The sequence below is a fragment of the Engraulis encrasicolus genome, chromosome 23 (assembly GCF_034702125.1).
Source record: "Engraulis encrasicolus isolate BLACKSEA-1 chromosome 23, IST_EnEncr_1.0, whole genome shotgun sequence".
Lineage (NCBI taxonomy): Eukaryota > Metazoa > Chordata > Actinopteri > Clupeiformes > Engraulidae > Engraulis > Engraulis encrasicolus.
The window spans coordinates 17,359,733-17,377,952 of record NC_085879.1 but is presented as its reverse complement, the minus strand read 5'-3'; the positions used below and the strand labels follow the sequence as shown (position 1 = coordinate 17,377,952).

Sequence of the window (18,220 nt, the reverse complement as noted above, 5' to 3'; positions counted from 1 at the left end):
ACTCAGACCATCTATATACAAATAGAACGCGACCCATTAAATAATAACAAAAACAATAGAATTCCTGCGCCAAAAGATTCGGAGGTGCTTTGGAACACATCACAGACTAAACGTTGTACAATTTCTGTGCATTTCATGTGAATGAGCAAGAGCAAAGCACTAGCTAACGGCAAAGGTCACAGTAAGGCTGTCCTTGACTTGACACTTCACTCAGTTTCAAATAATACTGTAGCAGGCAGCCTACAGTCACAGAAATAGAGATAGGGAAGTGTCACATAGCGACGATCCCCATCAGACCTTTACACATACCTGGGAGTAATTGACTACTGAATAATTCTCCACATCTATAATATGACAGTGATTTGTGTGCAAAATAGTATCCACATCGTTTCAATGAAACAAGGACAAAGTCAAATGACTTTAAAATGTTTTATTTATGATACATTCACCAGTTGACAATTGTCCTGATTGAATGCAAATGAAATTACGGACACATTCATACAAATAAGTTAGAGAAAACAAAGGTTACCATATGCAGCATGGAAAACATTTATAACAAATATCTGACACATATTTCAAGTCACGACTTCCTCATGGAGTGGAACACTGCACAATTACTGCAAATTGGTTTAGTGATGGGGACCTTGAGTCCTTTAATATCATCATTTTAGCAGCACAATCTGTAATTGATTTACACTTGATCTGGTGGAGCGCTACAGCCTACAGGTACAGGTGACCGTGTAGGTTTTTATAGATCAATTTTTTCATGATTAGGCTAAAACGTAACAATGGATGATTGAGGAGGCAACACTATATTGGTGAGAATGCCATGAAATAGAAAACAGAGTGGACAAATAGCACGTCAAGGCACTTCTTTCAGTGATATGATAAAAACCTCATGGATACTGAGGAGATAACACTGATCACATTCATTATATATAAATCAAATGAAGATTGTATTTTATATATTGCCTTTCGATTGTTTTCTTAGAGACCAACAAAATCCAACTGCCAGCTACACTGAGACGTGTGAATGTTTTGTTTTGTTAACTGACTTCTTTTATCACTCTGACATGCATCAGTGTTGAGGTATTTTTCGGCCTTCAGCTTGTGCAAATTCTTCACGCCATGTACAGTATTGCTGGTGGAGAATACTACAAGATAATGCATACAAGATCTCTTGTAAAACAAATTGCCGTTCTAGGCAGTAAAACCAACCCAGACACACAGCAGAAATTCCTCCAAAGTATCAGAATAACTGCAGAATAATTCTGCATTTCAAAAAATTCAAGACAAAGTCTATGGAAGATGGTGCAGCAGGAGCCTTGAGGTGTGTGCTTGAGGTTTCCGGGCTGGCATGGGCATAGTTTATGGTGTGGACGGTGGAGACATGAGATCACCACAACTTGTCCCCACCACCGTTTCACAAACACAAAGGTGACAATAGGGACCCCTGCACAACTTTGTGCACAAATTCATGTCTCCACAACGTTCCACACCAAGCCTACAGTGCACCCCTGCAGGCCGGGTTTGAGTTCACCACTGGTTTCCCATGGAAGAGTTCTGTGAGTGAAACTTCCGGTTCCTGAGATAGCGACGGACCTCCTGCAACTCAGAGGGGCCCATGCTCTGGTCGACGCCAGGTTTCAGCTTGTAGCTCAGCGGTGACACGATGTAGCCGTTACGGTACAGGCAGACCTGCTTGCACATCTCAAAGCATGTGAACAGCAGGCCGAAGTAAGGAACAATCTGTGGTGGTAAAAACAGGGGGGAAATTATATTGAAATGAGTTGTAATTCCATACTTAACATACAAAAGTAGGCTTTATCTGGAACATGGTACTTCTATAATGTCATATTCAATATATAGTACCCATATAACAAAGTAGTAATGAACCTGTAGTAATATACATATAAACTGTGATATGCAAAGTTGTACTATCAGACCGCAAGAGGAACCCCATACTATACAACCTCCTACCTACAACAAACAAACAAAACATTTGAGATTATGCAGGCTGTGTTTTTACAGCAAATAAGTTGAGAGTTCTGCTTATTTTTGTTTTCTGACAGAGCTAAGGGAAGCACTGTTGCCTCAAATAGGCAAGTAGCGCAGCAGGCTCCAGGCAGATTTTAGTTTCAAATGGTTAAAGCCAAACTAGATTTGTACATGTTTAACTCACGGTAAAGAACCATGAAAACATGCGTCCAAGACAAAACCAAGACAAACAATGCATAGATAGCATAAGGTGTTGATAACATTATGTCGGTGTCAGATTAAGTTATGTCGAAATTAGTTTTCTGCTGATCACATAGATCAAGCTGATGCATACATCTTAAAACAAGCAAGATAATCATCATTATCATCTTCAACACCATTATACTTGCCACAGGTCAAGGACCAACTATTCAAATAATGTTGATTCTTATTATATGAATGAATATAAATGTTGTATTAAGAAAAGGTTACATGTCAACTCAATGTAAGCAGTGGTATATGCTGGAGCACTCTTCCTTAACTCTCGACACAGTGGTATGTGTAATTATTATGCATCTTGATAATGGTCATCAGGGTGTGCAGCAATGTCTGAAGGTTTCTCTACATATCTATGTGCGGGTCTATTATTATAACCACAAAAACCTCAAATGCATGGGTGGGGAACTACATCCAAAGGCAAAATGAGTCGATTTGTCGACCTTGTAAATAGCAAAGTCAGATCAATTCAGGAAATCAATGGTGGCGCCCTGCTTTGTCTACCAGTTTTAAACAACACCAATACTTTTCGAATTTGGCCGTTTTCAAACGTGCTGTACGATTATAACTAATGTACTGCAATGTACACTGTGTACTGTACAACACCAACACTACAACCTCACATGTGAACGTGACTCAACGAATCACAGCAAAGTAACCAAATCCCTACTCGCCCATGACCCATGACAAATATAGATGACCCTATAGGACCCCCTTACCTTCACCATGTTGGCTGTTAGGCCGCTCCACAAGGTTAGGACGCCCTTGGTTTTGATGACCTGCCTGAAACAATCCACCATTCCGTTGAAGTGGACGTCGACTCCACCGCAGTGTGGCAGGTGAGCACTCTGAGCCTGCAAAAACAAGGTGAATTTGAAGTGTTAGTGATTTCAATGTGTGTCATTGTATTTTCAGAGACTTTGATCTTTTGAGAGATTCTTTGGCATCATGTGGACAGAGAGACTGGATAAGATATCTACTCTTAGAATCTCCAATGTGGCATATCATTCCATTCCTTAACCTAGCATTCTATTCAAACTGGCCTTTCTCATTGTTGTGCATTTAAAAGGGACTAAGTGGGGAAGATGTGTGACTAAAATACAGATATGCCATTCATTCACCTCTCTGGGGAGAAACCGGTCAGGGTTGGCACAAATTGAATGCAGTGCACAGACTCGTACCGAACCAATTACAGTCTTATCACATGAGTCATGTGTGTCTGGGAAGGGCGGTTCTCTCTCTCTGTTTCTCTAGTCTCTCTAGTCTCTCTCAAACCAAATCCCTTTGCCCATAATTGCTTTTAGCGTAGGCATGGAAAAAAAGTTTGTGAGCGTGAAGCATTTTCACCCTGCATGGTGTACCCTTGGCAATGTCAATACACTCACAGGCCTGAGGCAGGAAACCTCTCTGCTGTGCTGACCCTCCCCCTCCCCCACACGCACACGAGTCACGAGGCCCCGTTTTGCTCTGCCATTTAAAGGGAGAGAGGACTGTTTTAAAGGCAGAACCATTGCTCTTGTCTCTCAGGAGACACAGCTTTTGTTTCAGCACAGCTCTCTTCTTGGTGTCCTCTGGGTTCCTGAAAGTCTCCTGCTCCACCCTGGAGTGTGGGTTTCTATAGCCCTGTGTTTTGGTTTTTGGTTTTGTTTTCAACACATTTGCGTTTGAGTAAGGGGGGCGAGAGTTGACTTAATTGTTAGCATTATTATGCCTCCTCCCACCCCACCTCTCTCTATCTATCTCTTCACCCTCTCTCTCTCTCTCTCTCTCTCTCTCTCTCTCTCTCTCTCTCTCTCTCTATCTCTTCACCCTCTCTCTCTCTCTCTCTCTCTCTCTCTCTCTCTCTCTCTCTCTCTCTCTCTCTCTCTCGTCATGCTATGAAAACACACTTTGGGGACAAAAGACAATCTGAAAGCTTCACTCGTGCAACCCGAGCGTGGTGTGCACCTGATACTGCAGCGGAGTGGCATTGTCAGTTTGCTGTGTGATATTTGCCGGGCCTATCTTTAGAGGACTTATCTATAGCCTGCCAGACCATGCACCGTATCTACATTCTCAGCTGCCACGGCACCTTGTGCCCCCTAATAATAGAACATGTCCTCTTCTTGTTCTTTGTCCGCAATTAATGTGTTCAGAGCATGTAATGTAATAACACCCGCCCCTCCCTCATTAAAAACAAAAACATTTATGTTACTTAATGAGGTGAGGTGTCGTCTTTCCTCATTATAATAATTAAACACCCAAACGAGTTGGTCATGTTGTAGGTTAATAACCAGTCAGACAGGAAGACAGGACAGCACTTGTTGCAGCGTTTGAGTTATTACAATTCAACGGTTGACAAAGTGTGCCACCTTATGGAAGAAACATGTACTGCATGTACATGACATGACTGGTGGAATGACAGGAAACCGTTACCTTACTTTGCATACTACAGAGATATTCCTCAAATCACATTCTCATTTGAATTTAATAAGTCTACCATTCCAAAGTCATATTTATCTGCGGCGTCAGTGCTTCTTAAAATCTGTGGTACCTTTTAGCCTGAAAAATACCCTAAAATATATTGCTATATATTTTAAGATAGATCAATATAACACTAGTCAACAGTGATAGGCAACCTCGATTCATTCATTAGATATAATCCAGTGCCGCAAATTTCAAAAATCCTGGTTTTACCTGTCCAATCCGACTGGAAGATTGCTTGGTTGAATTGGAAGGGTAACCCTTCAGTGACCCTGAAGTATAACTAATGAGTCCAAGTTGCTCATCACTGCTAATAAACAACAACAACAACAACAACAAAACGTATACCTGCATTTTCCTCTTGACCATCTCAAAAGGGAAAGACAGCGACTGGGCCACTCCTGCAGCTAGGCAACCGTTGATGAAGTTCTGCAGGGAGGAGAATCGGGAGTGGGGCTCCTTCCAGATCTTATCCAGGTTGATGTACACCGCATAGCAGCCAACGGAGAACGGAACTGCACCTACCATAACGGACATCAAGGAGAACGGGTCAACTTGGTTCAGACAGGATCGACACAGTATGTACATGTATGTATCCATAGTATGCATGTACATTTTTGTGTGTGTGTGTGTGTGTGTGTGTGTGTGTGTGTGTGTGTGTGTGTGTGTGTGTGTGTGTGTAATGTATGTATGTAGGAGTGTAGCATGTAGGCCTATGTGTGTATGCATTCATCAATGAAAATGTATTTGTGCATGTATACACAGTGTGTGTTTGAGTGTGTGTGTGCGTGACCCAGAGACAGAGACTGTACGTATGCATATTTGTATGTACTGTATGTATTTTTGTGTCCATAAACAGTCTTTCCCATTCGGTGAACAGAATCTTTTACTTTCTCTGCCCTAGAGGAGACCACAAACGGGAACGTACCAATGACGGTGAGAGAGAAGCCCCTGTAGAGAGAAAGGAGGCCCTCTGTGTGGTAGATGTGCGAGATGGTATGCAGCACGCCCCTGTACGTCGGCTCCCGGCAGTTCTGGGAGATGAGGCGCGTTTCCACGACCTCCAGCGGGTATGTGGCGAGAGCAGCCGTTATCCCTGCCAGGCCCCCCGCCACTATGGCTTGCCACTGGGATATGTAGCCAAAGTCATTCATGTGCTGGTGAACAATCCTGCAAAACAACATAACAGGTGTGAACATCTTTGAACAAAAAGACATGTGCTGCTTTTTATGAGGATATCCATTAGTCTATTTCCTCATGTTGGAACTCCTGTGTCAAGACTTAATTTTGAACTATTCTGGTCATAGGTGTAAAAAAAAAACCTCTACTCAAAACAGGAAAAAAAAATCCTGACAAGGGGATACTGGAGGAACCGTGTGTCCTATACCTTCGGTAATGTTTTAATCGGTGACATAACCGCAACTTAACATGTTTAACACGTGTTTATGTAGATAGGCAAATGCTAAAGGGCACCCCTCTGGGTACATACTGTCCTGTACACAACATCCTGGGGGCTGGGCTCTAATTTGTAAACACATGCGCCAATCCACGTGACATTGTGTCGTTTAAAAAAGTGGTCTGTATTCTTTGTTTTGATATCGTGGGACTAGAAATAGTCTTCGCGAGACTGCAGGTGTTTCCTGAAGAGATACATTGGCGCATTTTTCTCAGTATGTAATTTTTAGTATGGATTACAAGAATTTGGAGGCTCGTCTCACCAGAGTGTGTGGTGACACTTCGGGGATTCTGATTGGTCGAATCGAGTAAGGCGTGATGACGTCTCACACCATTTTGGGATGAACGATGGTGAACTTCAGTACGGAAGTTGAATGGCAGCTGGCTAACAAATCGTTTTCATTGCTAAGTAAATTTGGGCCAATTGTTCGTTCATTTGCTACCCTAAAAAGGTAAACCCAGTAGCTCGAACACACATTGCATATTTACATTTGAGTTCCCTGTAAGTCACCGGCGGCGAATAAGTAACTTCAAAACATATTGCACAACACGGTTCCTCTTTGTGTCGGACGAAATCGTCACTGGTTTCCTTTTCGAAAGTACGCTGCTTTGCTGTGTGGCTTAAACGTTCAATAAAACATTACCAGAGAGCCAATATATACTGTATATTCACCTAGATTTACCATGACACCCAACACAGTGAACGTATAAACCTAACTGGCTGTGGTCTACAAACATACACCCAAATGGGTAGGCTAGCTAGCAAGCTAGCAACCAGTTGTTTACAAACAATAGTCAGTGTTCGTACTGGCATAGAACTACGTGAAAAAAAGTAATCCAGTGCCATCCCGACAGTTAAATTGTTGATCAACATCACCAGATTATATATGTATTCATTCATATATGGTAATACTTACTGTTTGTAAGTTGCCAGATGAATTGCACTGTAAGGAAACAGTCGAAGACAGGACACAACATTTCCCTTCCAAAACGCTTGCAGGCCCTCGGTTCTGTAGATCAGTGCAAAGCTCTCAAGAAAGCCGCGTTTACTGTGAAATGTTCCCACCTGACTTAATATCTTTATAACTTCCAAAGGAGAAGTAACCGTTTTGCTGAAAATACCAGCAAAGCCAACGCAGAGAAACCCCTGAGTATTGGTCAATCTGTCATCTTTTTTAACAGTTGCCATTATCGCCGCACAGCTAATCTAACAACTCATCTGCACTAACAAGCCATTTCTAAAGAGACGAAACAATCGGTTCTTCACTTAACACCAGGTCCCCTGACGACGAGACTCTGCTAATTGACAAGCCGCCAGCAAAACTGTATTTTAAACCACTAGTCCTACAGTAGCCAATCGTGGACACGTCGCCCAGAGGAGGGTGGGGTAAGGTTTTCTAGCTGAGATTGTATGTCCGCTCCAGATAAAGTTGTCCTTTTCCCTGTATTCCCTCAAATGAAGGGTTTATTTGCAAAACGGTGTATCTCCATTTTGGAAAATTTTGGGAAATTGACATTTTTGTACCGGGCAGTAACTATCATGTTCATTCACATTTTTTTTTCATCAGAGTATTTCCTGAGCTAATTGAAGGCAAATGACACATGTTTTGAAAATGTATTACGTATTATTATGAACTTAGGGTCAAAAAAGTGGTAAAAATGAGTGGAAACTGATACCCACATGCAGCATATCTGCCGTCATTCTGCCTACGAGCTTCAACCAGTTAGCAAAATAATTTTTTATGAACGCATGGGACCCTAGGTACAATACCTGATTAACAATAATCAATCAGATACATGAAATAGTAAAATTATGAGGTAGTTTTGTACACAATTACCGAACATACTTATTTTCTTTGCAAAGCGATATAAGCGACGCACCACGGTAGTTTTGGCCGCGCGTCCCCATCTGTCGGTCCGATATGTCGGCATGGTAGTAGACCCATCATCGGAGTCGAGGACACAACTTCAACACTCGCCGTTTTCGCGGGTTTCTCGCCTGTTTAAACCCATCTCTTGGCCCAATCGTGGTAGGCTATTCTCAATACAGTCTGTGGTGCTCTCTCTCCATCCCTCTCTCTCTCTCTCTCTCTCTCTCTCTCTCTCTCTCTGTTTAACATCAGCCACTGGTTTCACCGCGGCTCCACCCCAAACGCCTCCGATGTTGGTACTCACGTTTGCAGGTCTACAGCTGTTGAACTCCGCTGCCTCGTGCGTGATGGTGCTTGCTTATGGAGTTCATAAAAGACGAAGTTTGCAATTGAATTTGAATAGCCTACTTTGTCGTCGTGTGCTGTGAGCACAATTTCAGTTATTTTTCCGGTCAGATCCTCTTTGTTTATTGCTGTCAGCTGACTGATGGTAAGTTAGGACAGTATAGCGCAGTTTCCCCACGCTTCTCATGTCGTCCGAGATTCAAATAGAATGCAACGTCGTTTTGCAAAGAAAGTGTTATGGCGAATACACCGTTTTGCAAATAAAGTGTTCTGACAGATACACCGTTTTGCAACTTAAGTCATTTTAGATAGCTTTAAAAAGTATGTTCTCAAAATATTTGAATGCCAATATTTTGCACATAGATGAAATGACGTCTGAACAGTCGTTTCCAATAATAAAATGCAAAAGTCAAAAATTGTCGTTTACACCGTTTTGCAAATAGACCCTTCAAATATAGCCTACTTAACGGAATACCCCAACCATGCGGTAGTTTTCCTATGTTACCCTATTATTCCACAGCAGGCGAAACCATAGGGGAAATTCCGTAATGCTGTATCATATGATGCTAACGTCCAATGAGATTGCATCCCAGGCTTTTCCTTCTCCTGGACCGAGGTCTTGATTGGCTGGGCTTATTTATGGTGCGGGTTGTGTCGCGCGGTAGTCAGCTGCAGCACCAACATCATTCGAGGAAAAGAGAAAAAGGGCAGACAGAAATGGCATCTGTGGAAATGAGATTATGTGCAGTTAAGGTCTGACCCACTTCCCTTATCGAGACAAGGATTGTTCTGTGTTATTTAGATAGTAAAAAGAAGCAAAAAAAGGAGAAGTAAAAAAAAAAAAAAGGTTATGAAACTTTCAGTCACCTGTGCTGCTGCCGGAAGGCCTAAGTTATATGGCCTACAGTTGTAATTGAAACTGACATGCTATTCTACAGTCAGTGCATACAAACATACAATACCATTTGCTGTGTTCATTCAACTGCAAAAGACATTTGACTTTGAAGTCCTAATTAGGCCTAGCTGTAAAATTTACTATGGCGTTATTCTGGAATAAGTGTAATGATGTTACTGCAATTTACTCAGCAGTGTTGAGATAAAGCATTACAAAGCTATTACTGTAAAGCATTAGGCATACTTTTTGCTGAAACATGCTGTAGTTGTAAGTAATTGGAGGGGTGGAGTCTGTAAAATATACTATTTGCAATGCTAGTAGTTTAAGTGACAGTACATGGATTTTAATGGTCTTCAGTGAGGTGGGTCAGAAATAAGCTATTCCTGAAGCTGATTTTAGTCTGCATCAGTGGTTTTCAATGAACTCCCCCTGGACCTCATCATAAGCCTCCCAACACCCCCTTGACGTCATCATAAGCCTCCCAACGCCCCCATTGACATCACCATAAGCCTGCCAACGCCTAACTTGGTATCAAAACATGAAATAGACTAATGACCCCCAATGGTAACTATGCCCTCTTGTCAGCTGTATCCTTCTCAACGCCCACCTAGGGCTCCCCAACACCCCCTGGGGGGGCTCTAGAGCCCTTCATTGAGAAACAATAGTCTGCATGCTGCCAAAACACCTCCTGGATGGGAGGTGAAAGAGTCATGAATCATCATGAGCTTGATTTACACTGTAAATTGCTAGACCCATATTTACAGTTATTTCATGGTGAGAGCATATAAAGTAATGCAAAAGTAGTGTAATGTCATATATTTTGAATATAGGCCTAAATATAATATCAGATTAACACAGCAGCATGTAATCAGTAATACAGCACCATTTTTGAGTAACTTGCCCAACACTTTTAGACTACTCACCAACATAACTGTAGATAGCAGACCCAATACTAAAAGACTTAACATCTCCTTGTTGGTGTAAGATACAGTATACTGTACAAGCCCAGTAGATATTTCAATACATTCTGTTGTTCAAATTAGGTCTGCAAAAATAATTTTGTGTAGTATTGGTATTATTACTGTGTTACAATGTTCAAGTAGGAATTCACAGCAAGTCTTTGCGAGGTGTTTCTTTTTGAAAAACTTCATCACAGAACATTTCAACATGAACAGAATAGTCATGTTTCTAAAAAAGCTCATCAAGAACATCTTCAACAGGAAACCACACTGATAACGTCACGCCACGTGATAAGAGTTCGAGTCTCTATTCATCTTCAGCCCCTGTAACGTTCATTCTATAACTTTCATCTGGTCATTAACACCTTCGTATTGATGTTATCATCAGCATTAACATGTAATTGTGTGTTTTGACAGGAGTAAAGTTAAAAACTTTAAAATGCTGATTTATTTTAAGCCTGTTTGACTAAGGCTCCCTTACTGGAATTTGTTGCAGAGTGCATGCCCCATATTCAGAACTGTTTTTTTAACGCACGTGTTCCCTTCTTCTCATGCGACACCCCCTGGTAACATCCGCCCAGACTCTACACACAAGGAGATTAGCACAATTAAAGTGGCATTACACGGCACAGCGTAAGCACATGGCACATGTTTCTTTCATCCCACTGAATCTTTACAGAAATAATCTATGAAATCCTAATCACTTCATTACTGAATCCAGTTCCAGGACAGTTTACAAAAGAGTCAAGAAGGATAGCCTACTTGACTCTGATGCAAACCAAAATGCAAAATAGTTCATCTTTAAATCGTAATGAGCCTTATTTTAATTATAAAAAAGAGATGGCCTTCAGTGAGATACAAAAGGATGCAAGAATGCAAGTATCTATTGCAAAAGTTGTAATAAACTTAAATTTAATGCAGGTGTTGCATATTGCGAGCTGTTTTTTTCTTTTGGGGGTTGTTATAACATGGTGCAAAAGCCATAGAGAATTTAGACACATTGGAAGATTTTAATACACTCATTGTTAAAGGGATAGCAGTCTACCCCCATCCCTCACCCCATCCCCTCGCTGTTACATTTCCAGCTGTCTTGATTTCAAAGCCTCTGCAACATACAATATGTATTGCATAATGCTGAGTAATTACTCCATGCTTTCTACTGGCATCTAAGCATGGAGAATACCGCCACATTTAACAACTTTTTATGAGGTCAAAGGGGATCACTAAAAGCTTCTTACTTTCTACGGCACAATAAACTTACAGGCAGTACAGAATTGTTTTGGCTTAATGGGGTCTTTAACATAGCAGTTGGGCTAGACGCATTCATTCTTAATCAGATTTACAACAGCATTCTCCCTTGTTCAACAATGTTGAGAAATACAGTTCAGCAACAGATTACAAACCCTTTGGCGCCACCTACTGTCCATTGTCAGACCTGCAAAATCGATGTTGGCAGCATCAAACTGTACAAACTTAAAGGCAGAGAGGAGTGTTGCACTCACAGAACTTTACTAAGTGTAGTATAGGTCTGTGGTTGTTCTGCTGGGACTCAAGACCTTATGGGCAGGGCTTGACATTAACTTTTTCACTTGCCACCGACCACTGTGGCTAGTGGTTTTCCTGAATCACTACCCATCCAGCTATTCTACTAGCCACAAATTTGATTTTTATTTTTTTATTTTTTTACTTCATGGTTCAGTTACCATATGTAATTACTGTGTACTTTCTGGCTAACAACATGGTAACAGAGAAGTTACATGTTATCTAATGGGTAAAAAGGGGGTAATTACAAAGTAAATACTATTAATTGGGTAACAACCGGGTAACAGGGAGAAGTTCAATGATTAGATGGTTAGAAAATATGATTAGTTATATACCATGTAACTTCTCTCTGCTACTCTGTTGTTACACAGAAGTAAAGTGTTTCCTTTTTTATCATGACGCTGTACATCTAACCTCAGAGGATGGTGTTGCAAGAAGATGATTGCATGGGTTTCTACATGGAAATAAAACAAACAGATAGAAACTGAGTAACTGAGCTTTTTCTTGAGCTTAAGAGTGATTCTCCAATTCGGCTACACTTTTAAGTCCGTGGATTTTATTTGGCAATTCCACTAACTATTAACTGCATTCAATGGTGTTTTGGACATTAGAAAACATGTATCTTTCATATAATACAGAAAGTGTAGACATGGCATTATTTCCCTCAGCAAGAATGAATATTTAATACTGGTTTTGGGCGTTTTCATGCCGTCCTGTTTTCCAAATGTCAGATTCAGTCTTCATATTAGCATGTATAAAGTAACTTGTTTTGCCCAAGACGATTGCAAATGTTGATTCACAGTAATCATCACAATATGACAAAACTGTCAGAAAGACCACTGTCCTTTCCATTATACATGAAATTTGCCATTTTGTGTGTGTCCACGAAAACTGTGTTAACCATGTCACGGTCTGAAACCCCCTCCATAAATCAGTAATGGTTTGGTCTTAGGCCATACGAATAACATCACGTGATGTCATAACCTCTTTGGCAGGATATGGGAAGACTTTTTGGTCAATTTTGAGCTCCATCCTTCCATAATTTAATCCATTCTTTTTCATGTTCTCATCGCGGGAAAATTGCCTGTCAACTGTGTCATCAAAATATTCATAAGAATCTGAATTAGAAATCACATGTAGAAAAACACAGATAAAGCATACAGATACATGAATTGATGATGAAGGTGTTGTGGTGGAACTTCTGAGGTCCTCAGTTAGCACACCATACAAATGGCTGAAATGTCAACCGTGTTACTGTCAATGGTGTTACAATTAGCTATGACAGTCAGGGTTGCCAGATGAGGCTGATGATTTCCAGCCCAAAAAATGTTCAAAATCCGCCCTAAAAACCTGCCCAATTCTATTGATTTATATGGCAAAAAGTGGGCAGGTTTTTCTGATAGATGCCATTTTTACCCGCACACGGCCATCCTAAGCAGCCCAATTGGGCGGGAACCAGCCCAATCTGGCAACACTGATGACAGTTGAGGAGGAGTATGTTTTTGCCAATTTATCTCCATATTGACAGACGTACAAAAAAAAATAATTTGGGTTCTAGGGAGATGGGTTTGTCTGCTCTGTTTTTTCTCCTAAAAAAGTGCCGACTTGTTCCCCTGCACTGTTGACCGTAACACAGTTGAGTAACACGGTTGACTGTTTTGAAAGTGTTTTTGCGCTATTGATCCCTTATGTGTTGGAAAAATCCTATGAACAGACACTAGGGATTATCTCTGGAGAAGGAAGTCTTGTGTAAGGAGGGTGACTAAATTCAAATCAGACGTTACAGGGATTTATAATGAAAAATGTGTCAGTCTGTATCACAGGGAATCATAAAATCCTACTTATGAAGCTCAACAATCACATTTTCTATATCAGTTGCACAGATTAATGACAACATTATTGCTAAGGGACATAAGCACTTTCAAACATATATTGTTTCAACTCTGTAGTATTTTTATATATGTTTGAAATGACATAGTATTTGTCCATAACACTGTTGACAAAATAATTAAGCAAATGTTCGCTTTCATTAGAGTATTTATCAAATGATTTAAGATTAAGCTTGGCAATTTGTTTGTTCGGAAACTTAAATATATACACTATGTAAACATCTAGGTCATTTAGTTGAAAAAAAAAAGTAATAATTGACATTTTGCTTTTGCCAAAAGCGTAGGCGAATCGTAGAATCACTCTTAAATACAAACAATTGATACACAAGGGGCAAGGTGCAGATTATACGCTGCTCTGATATGTCAAACCATAGAATAAGCTACCTGCCAAATTGGCTAGTGACAATGAAATTGTTACCAGCCACAGCCAAGGTTTACCAGCATTTGGACGGTTAGCAGATGCCAGTGTCAAGCCCTGCTTATGGGGTATAAAGCTGGGGCTCTGACCACTAGACCGCGTTGTCATGACAGAGCACACCCATATTAGGTCTTAAGTTTTTCCCATCGATTGTGCCCCATCATCTATGCTTCCCCCATCACTGAGGTTCCTCACAATGGGGTTTCCTGTCCTGGGGGTCACAGCTCAATTGAGACGGGAAAGCTTTTTAATTGTCATCAGCATACAGTACAGTGAAACTATAGTGGGGCAAGGCCACAGAGGTACAGTGGTATCAAGAGTGAAGGGCTCAAGTAGGCTACAGAGCAAGAGGGGAGGTTGTACAAGGGGGCCAGGGGTTTGCTGGACTGCGCCAATGCACCATATCACGTGTCAATCTCTCTCTTCCACTTTCTTCTGTCAATTGCACCCCCCACCCCCCACGCACAACAACAATACAAGAGTAAACACAAAAAAATGCAAAATAATAAGTGACGTTATGCACAGCCTATCAGTAGGGCCTAGTGAATGTGGTGCACTTTTTACCCTTACCGCACAAATACACCTACCGCGACAAGAGCGAGGCGAGCGACGGAAGTAATTGACTTTGTATTGAGTCGCGCGACAAAGGCGATTCTGGAGACTAGAGGCGATTTGCGCAACGAGAACGACAGTTTGAAGTTGAAATCCTTTCAACTTTCTATGACGCGGTTCGGCGACCAGCCGCGACAGCCAATGACTGTATAGAGGTCAGTGACCACAGCCAATGGGAATGTTTGAATGCTTTGCCTTCTGCTTGTAACGGACATACTGTAGTCGCTTGAATCGCGCCTATCGCTCTGTCGCTTGAATCGCATCGCGCCTGGTCTATTCGTGCGGTTATGCTGACCCTATTCCCCCTATTAGACTTAGCACAGGATGTTTTACTAACAGTAATATGCAGTAGTAACAGTAACAATAAATTGTAATCTGCTTTTCTGATTAGTCATGAGTTCACTCAGACCGGCAGAATACGGCTCTGGGCAGAATCAGAAATGTTTTAATCAAATGTGTGGCAGAGTTTTTCACTTCTTAATGCTTCACGTTTCTTAAGTCTAATCAGTTCATTAGTTCATGATCCTTTTACACAGCCGACTTGAATCTTGCATCTGAGAGTCAATGAAGGTATTATATTATATATAGGCTATTATATATAGGCACTGTCAACTCCTGGAATAAAAGGCAACTTAAAGGACCACTTCAGTCAATTTCAATATGCTGTTGCATTTCTCACGCTACCCTTGACTTGTCAGTACCCGGTGATGCCACATTTTTTGGCTTAGCCCTTTCCGAGATATGAGCTTTTCTGGGGGCAGCGTTTTGTTTATATATTTTTTTTAAATGATCATAGCAGGCCTAATCCAAATACTTTCCCAAAACGTACCGCTGTTTGCTAGTTGTCTGCTTGTATAGCCTTTTGGATGTTTTTGGGAATGAATTAAAAAAAAGAAATGAAATGTAAACAAGGAGCTGCCCCCATTACAATGACCAGGATCTTGGGGGGGAAAAAACCTCAGGTACTGACAAGTCCTGGGTAGTGTGAGCATTACAACAGCTTGTTGAAATTGACTGAAGTTATCCTTTAAGGTGTTAGTAAGCATAATAGTTTAAAGAAACGCACTTCATGTCAACAAATGTGTTTCAGCCCTCCAGCCAGATGTGTTTAGGCCCTCAGTGACGCACTGAAAGAGAGCCACCACCACAAACTGGTAACGCGATACAGTTCCTTTTTTGAGCTGTGTTTTTCAGTTCAGTCTCTACCCTAGCCTCTACCCTTCAGCATGGGCATATAAACGCAAGGTAAGGTAAGGCAATTTTATTTGTAGCGCATTTCATACAGATCTGCAGCTCAATGTGCTTTACCACATCAGGAAATAGCAGACAACAATAAATTACATAGATAAAATTGCACACAATCATGGGAAAATAAAAACAGCAATAAAATACACTGATAAAAATGCACACAATCATGGGAAGACAGAAAATGATAAAGCAATAAAATACACTGATAAAAGCACGCACACACATACACTACCCTATATGATCAAGAGGGTAATGTAATCAGCCAACTTTTAAGAAGCATTTTGAATGAATAATTGGTTATATTAGGTCTCAATGAAAGCTTTCATTTTTATACAGACGGGCCCTATGCCCTAATGACCTTAAGCCCTAATGACTAAACTACCCTTTTACATTTTTAATTTGCTTTGTTTTCAAAATAGTGATTACAGGATGAGGTCATACTTTTACATAGGCCTACTCCACTAATAAGAACTGAACTTCAGTTCAGAAAAACAGTCCTTTCATCATATGCACCAAAAGCTTGGAATGAACTTCAAGCCAATCTAAATCTTGAAGTTCTTCCACCCAGTGCTTAATTTGAGGGGGAGCAAGGGGGAGCTAGCTGCGGAACCTCAGACGAGAGCTCCGGAACCTTGGATGGAACCTCAGGGAAAGACATCACAGACCCCCCCTCCTGGGGGAGCCACCCATCGTCTGTGCTCCGGGACCTCCTCCTTGACAAATTAAGCACTGCTTCCACCCATATATTCTTCTAAAGACATCTGAAAATCATCCTTAACCGACCACGGCAAATGTTTTCCTTGTTTGCTGTCTGCCTTGAAGTTGGCTATGTATACTCAGCCTTAATGTGTTTATTTCAGGGGAAGAAAGGAGTCACCGGAGCATCTTCAGATGTGGAAAATAACTTGTTTTATTGGGCAAGCGCCAAGACTAACGTTTCGACGTTCACACGTCTTCTTCAGAGTCAATCGCAGGAGCGCGGAGGATATCTCTCTTTGCTATGTGTTTATTTCAGTTTAGATGTAATGTAGCTGTGGTTCGTCTTGTCTTGTAGGTTCTTATTACAATAACTTTTTAAGCCGCCTTCTTGTCCAGGAGTCCCTGTCAAAAGAGATATTGTTACTCAGTAGGACCACTTCCTCGTTAAAGAAAGGTTGAAGAAAATCATGAAAATAAAAAATATATACGGACAGGTGCAATAAATAATTGTATACAATATTGTGAAATGACTCGGCATAAGTATTAGTCCATGGAGAAGAACATTGTCTTCTTAACCCATTGTGTCCTGGAGCGACATATACGCTGCATTCAAGTTCTTGAGATTTGAGCTGTTTTATTAAAAATGTGGGTATGTTAGAGCTGAATGAACACTATACTAGTGCAAAATGAAGGTTCTAGATTTTAAATGTAACTTATTTCATGTTTGTATGTGCTTCGGAGGTTGAGATATTTAGGATTTGATAGGCAGAAGGCACCCTTACCAAAAAAGGGCTTAGGACAAAATGGGTTAAGCTAGATTATGACTGTGAAAAGATGGTGTCTGAAAATCATTCTAGCTCATCCCATATCCTTACCTCCAACCTCTAGCCCCGTGGTTTTCAAACTTTTTAAGCAAACCCCCCCTGACCACATCATGAAGTCTGCCAGTCTACAACAATAATCTTTTCATGTATGCTTCTACATTTTGCTTGTGCTATTGAAGTGTGCTTCAAAACATTATTTGGCAACATCTAATTTTGTGGAGAAATGAATAAAGTTAATTCTAATGTAGGCCTACTGTTTTATCGTTCTGTCTCCTTCTCAATGCCCCCAAGGGCCAAGGGCTCTCTAAAGCCCCCTGGGGGGCTGTAGAGCCCCCGTTGAGAAACACTACTCTGTCCTGTTGCCTCTGTGTTGCTGTCGGCCCTTTTCAGTGAGGAAGACCCTAAAGTTTCCCCACTGTCAGGCAGAGCAGCTCAGCTTTTTGGGGGCTTTCCTCCATTCAGCATCCTGATTGGAGATGAGAGAATAATGCCATCTGATGTCATCTGTCATCAACTTCAGTCATGTGACTTCATTCGTTTGGTGCTTGATGGCTAAACTTGTGAAACTGAAATTCAACTGAAAAAGCTCTCAAAATGCATATCAGTAAAGACATGAGGCTCCCAGTGTGCGAATTATACTTACTAGTCTGACTACTACTGTGAAGGCCAAATACATTTGACAACCTTTTTACTTTACATTATATTTAGCAGATGTTTTTATCCGATATTTACATAGAGAACATACAA

At 41.0% G+C, this 18,220-nt stretch overlaps 1 protein-coding gene across 1 annotated transcript; it reads right to left on the bottom strand.

The window, feature by feature from the left end:
• Positions 1-415: 415 nt before the first annotated feature.
• Positions 416-7,623, bottom strand: slc25a43 (solute carrier family 25 member 43). The gene is made up of 5 exons (XM_063190754.1): positions 7,089-7,623; positions 5,645-5,886; positions 5,065-5,237; positions 2,973-3,107; positions 416-1,749 (listed from the first exon to the last, which is right to left on the bottom strand). Exons 1-5 carry the CDS (start codon positions 7,358-7,360, stop codon positions 1,537-1,539), a joined length of 1,035 nt encoding a protein of 344 aa, XP_063046824.1. The 5' UTR covers positions 7,361-7,623; the 3' UTR covers positions 416-1,536.
• Positions 7,624-18,220: the final 10,597 nt, after the last annotated feature.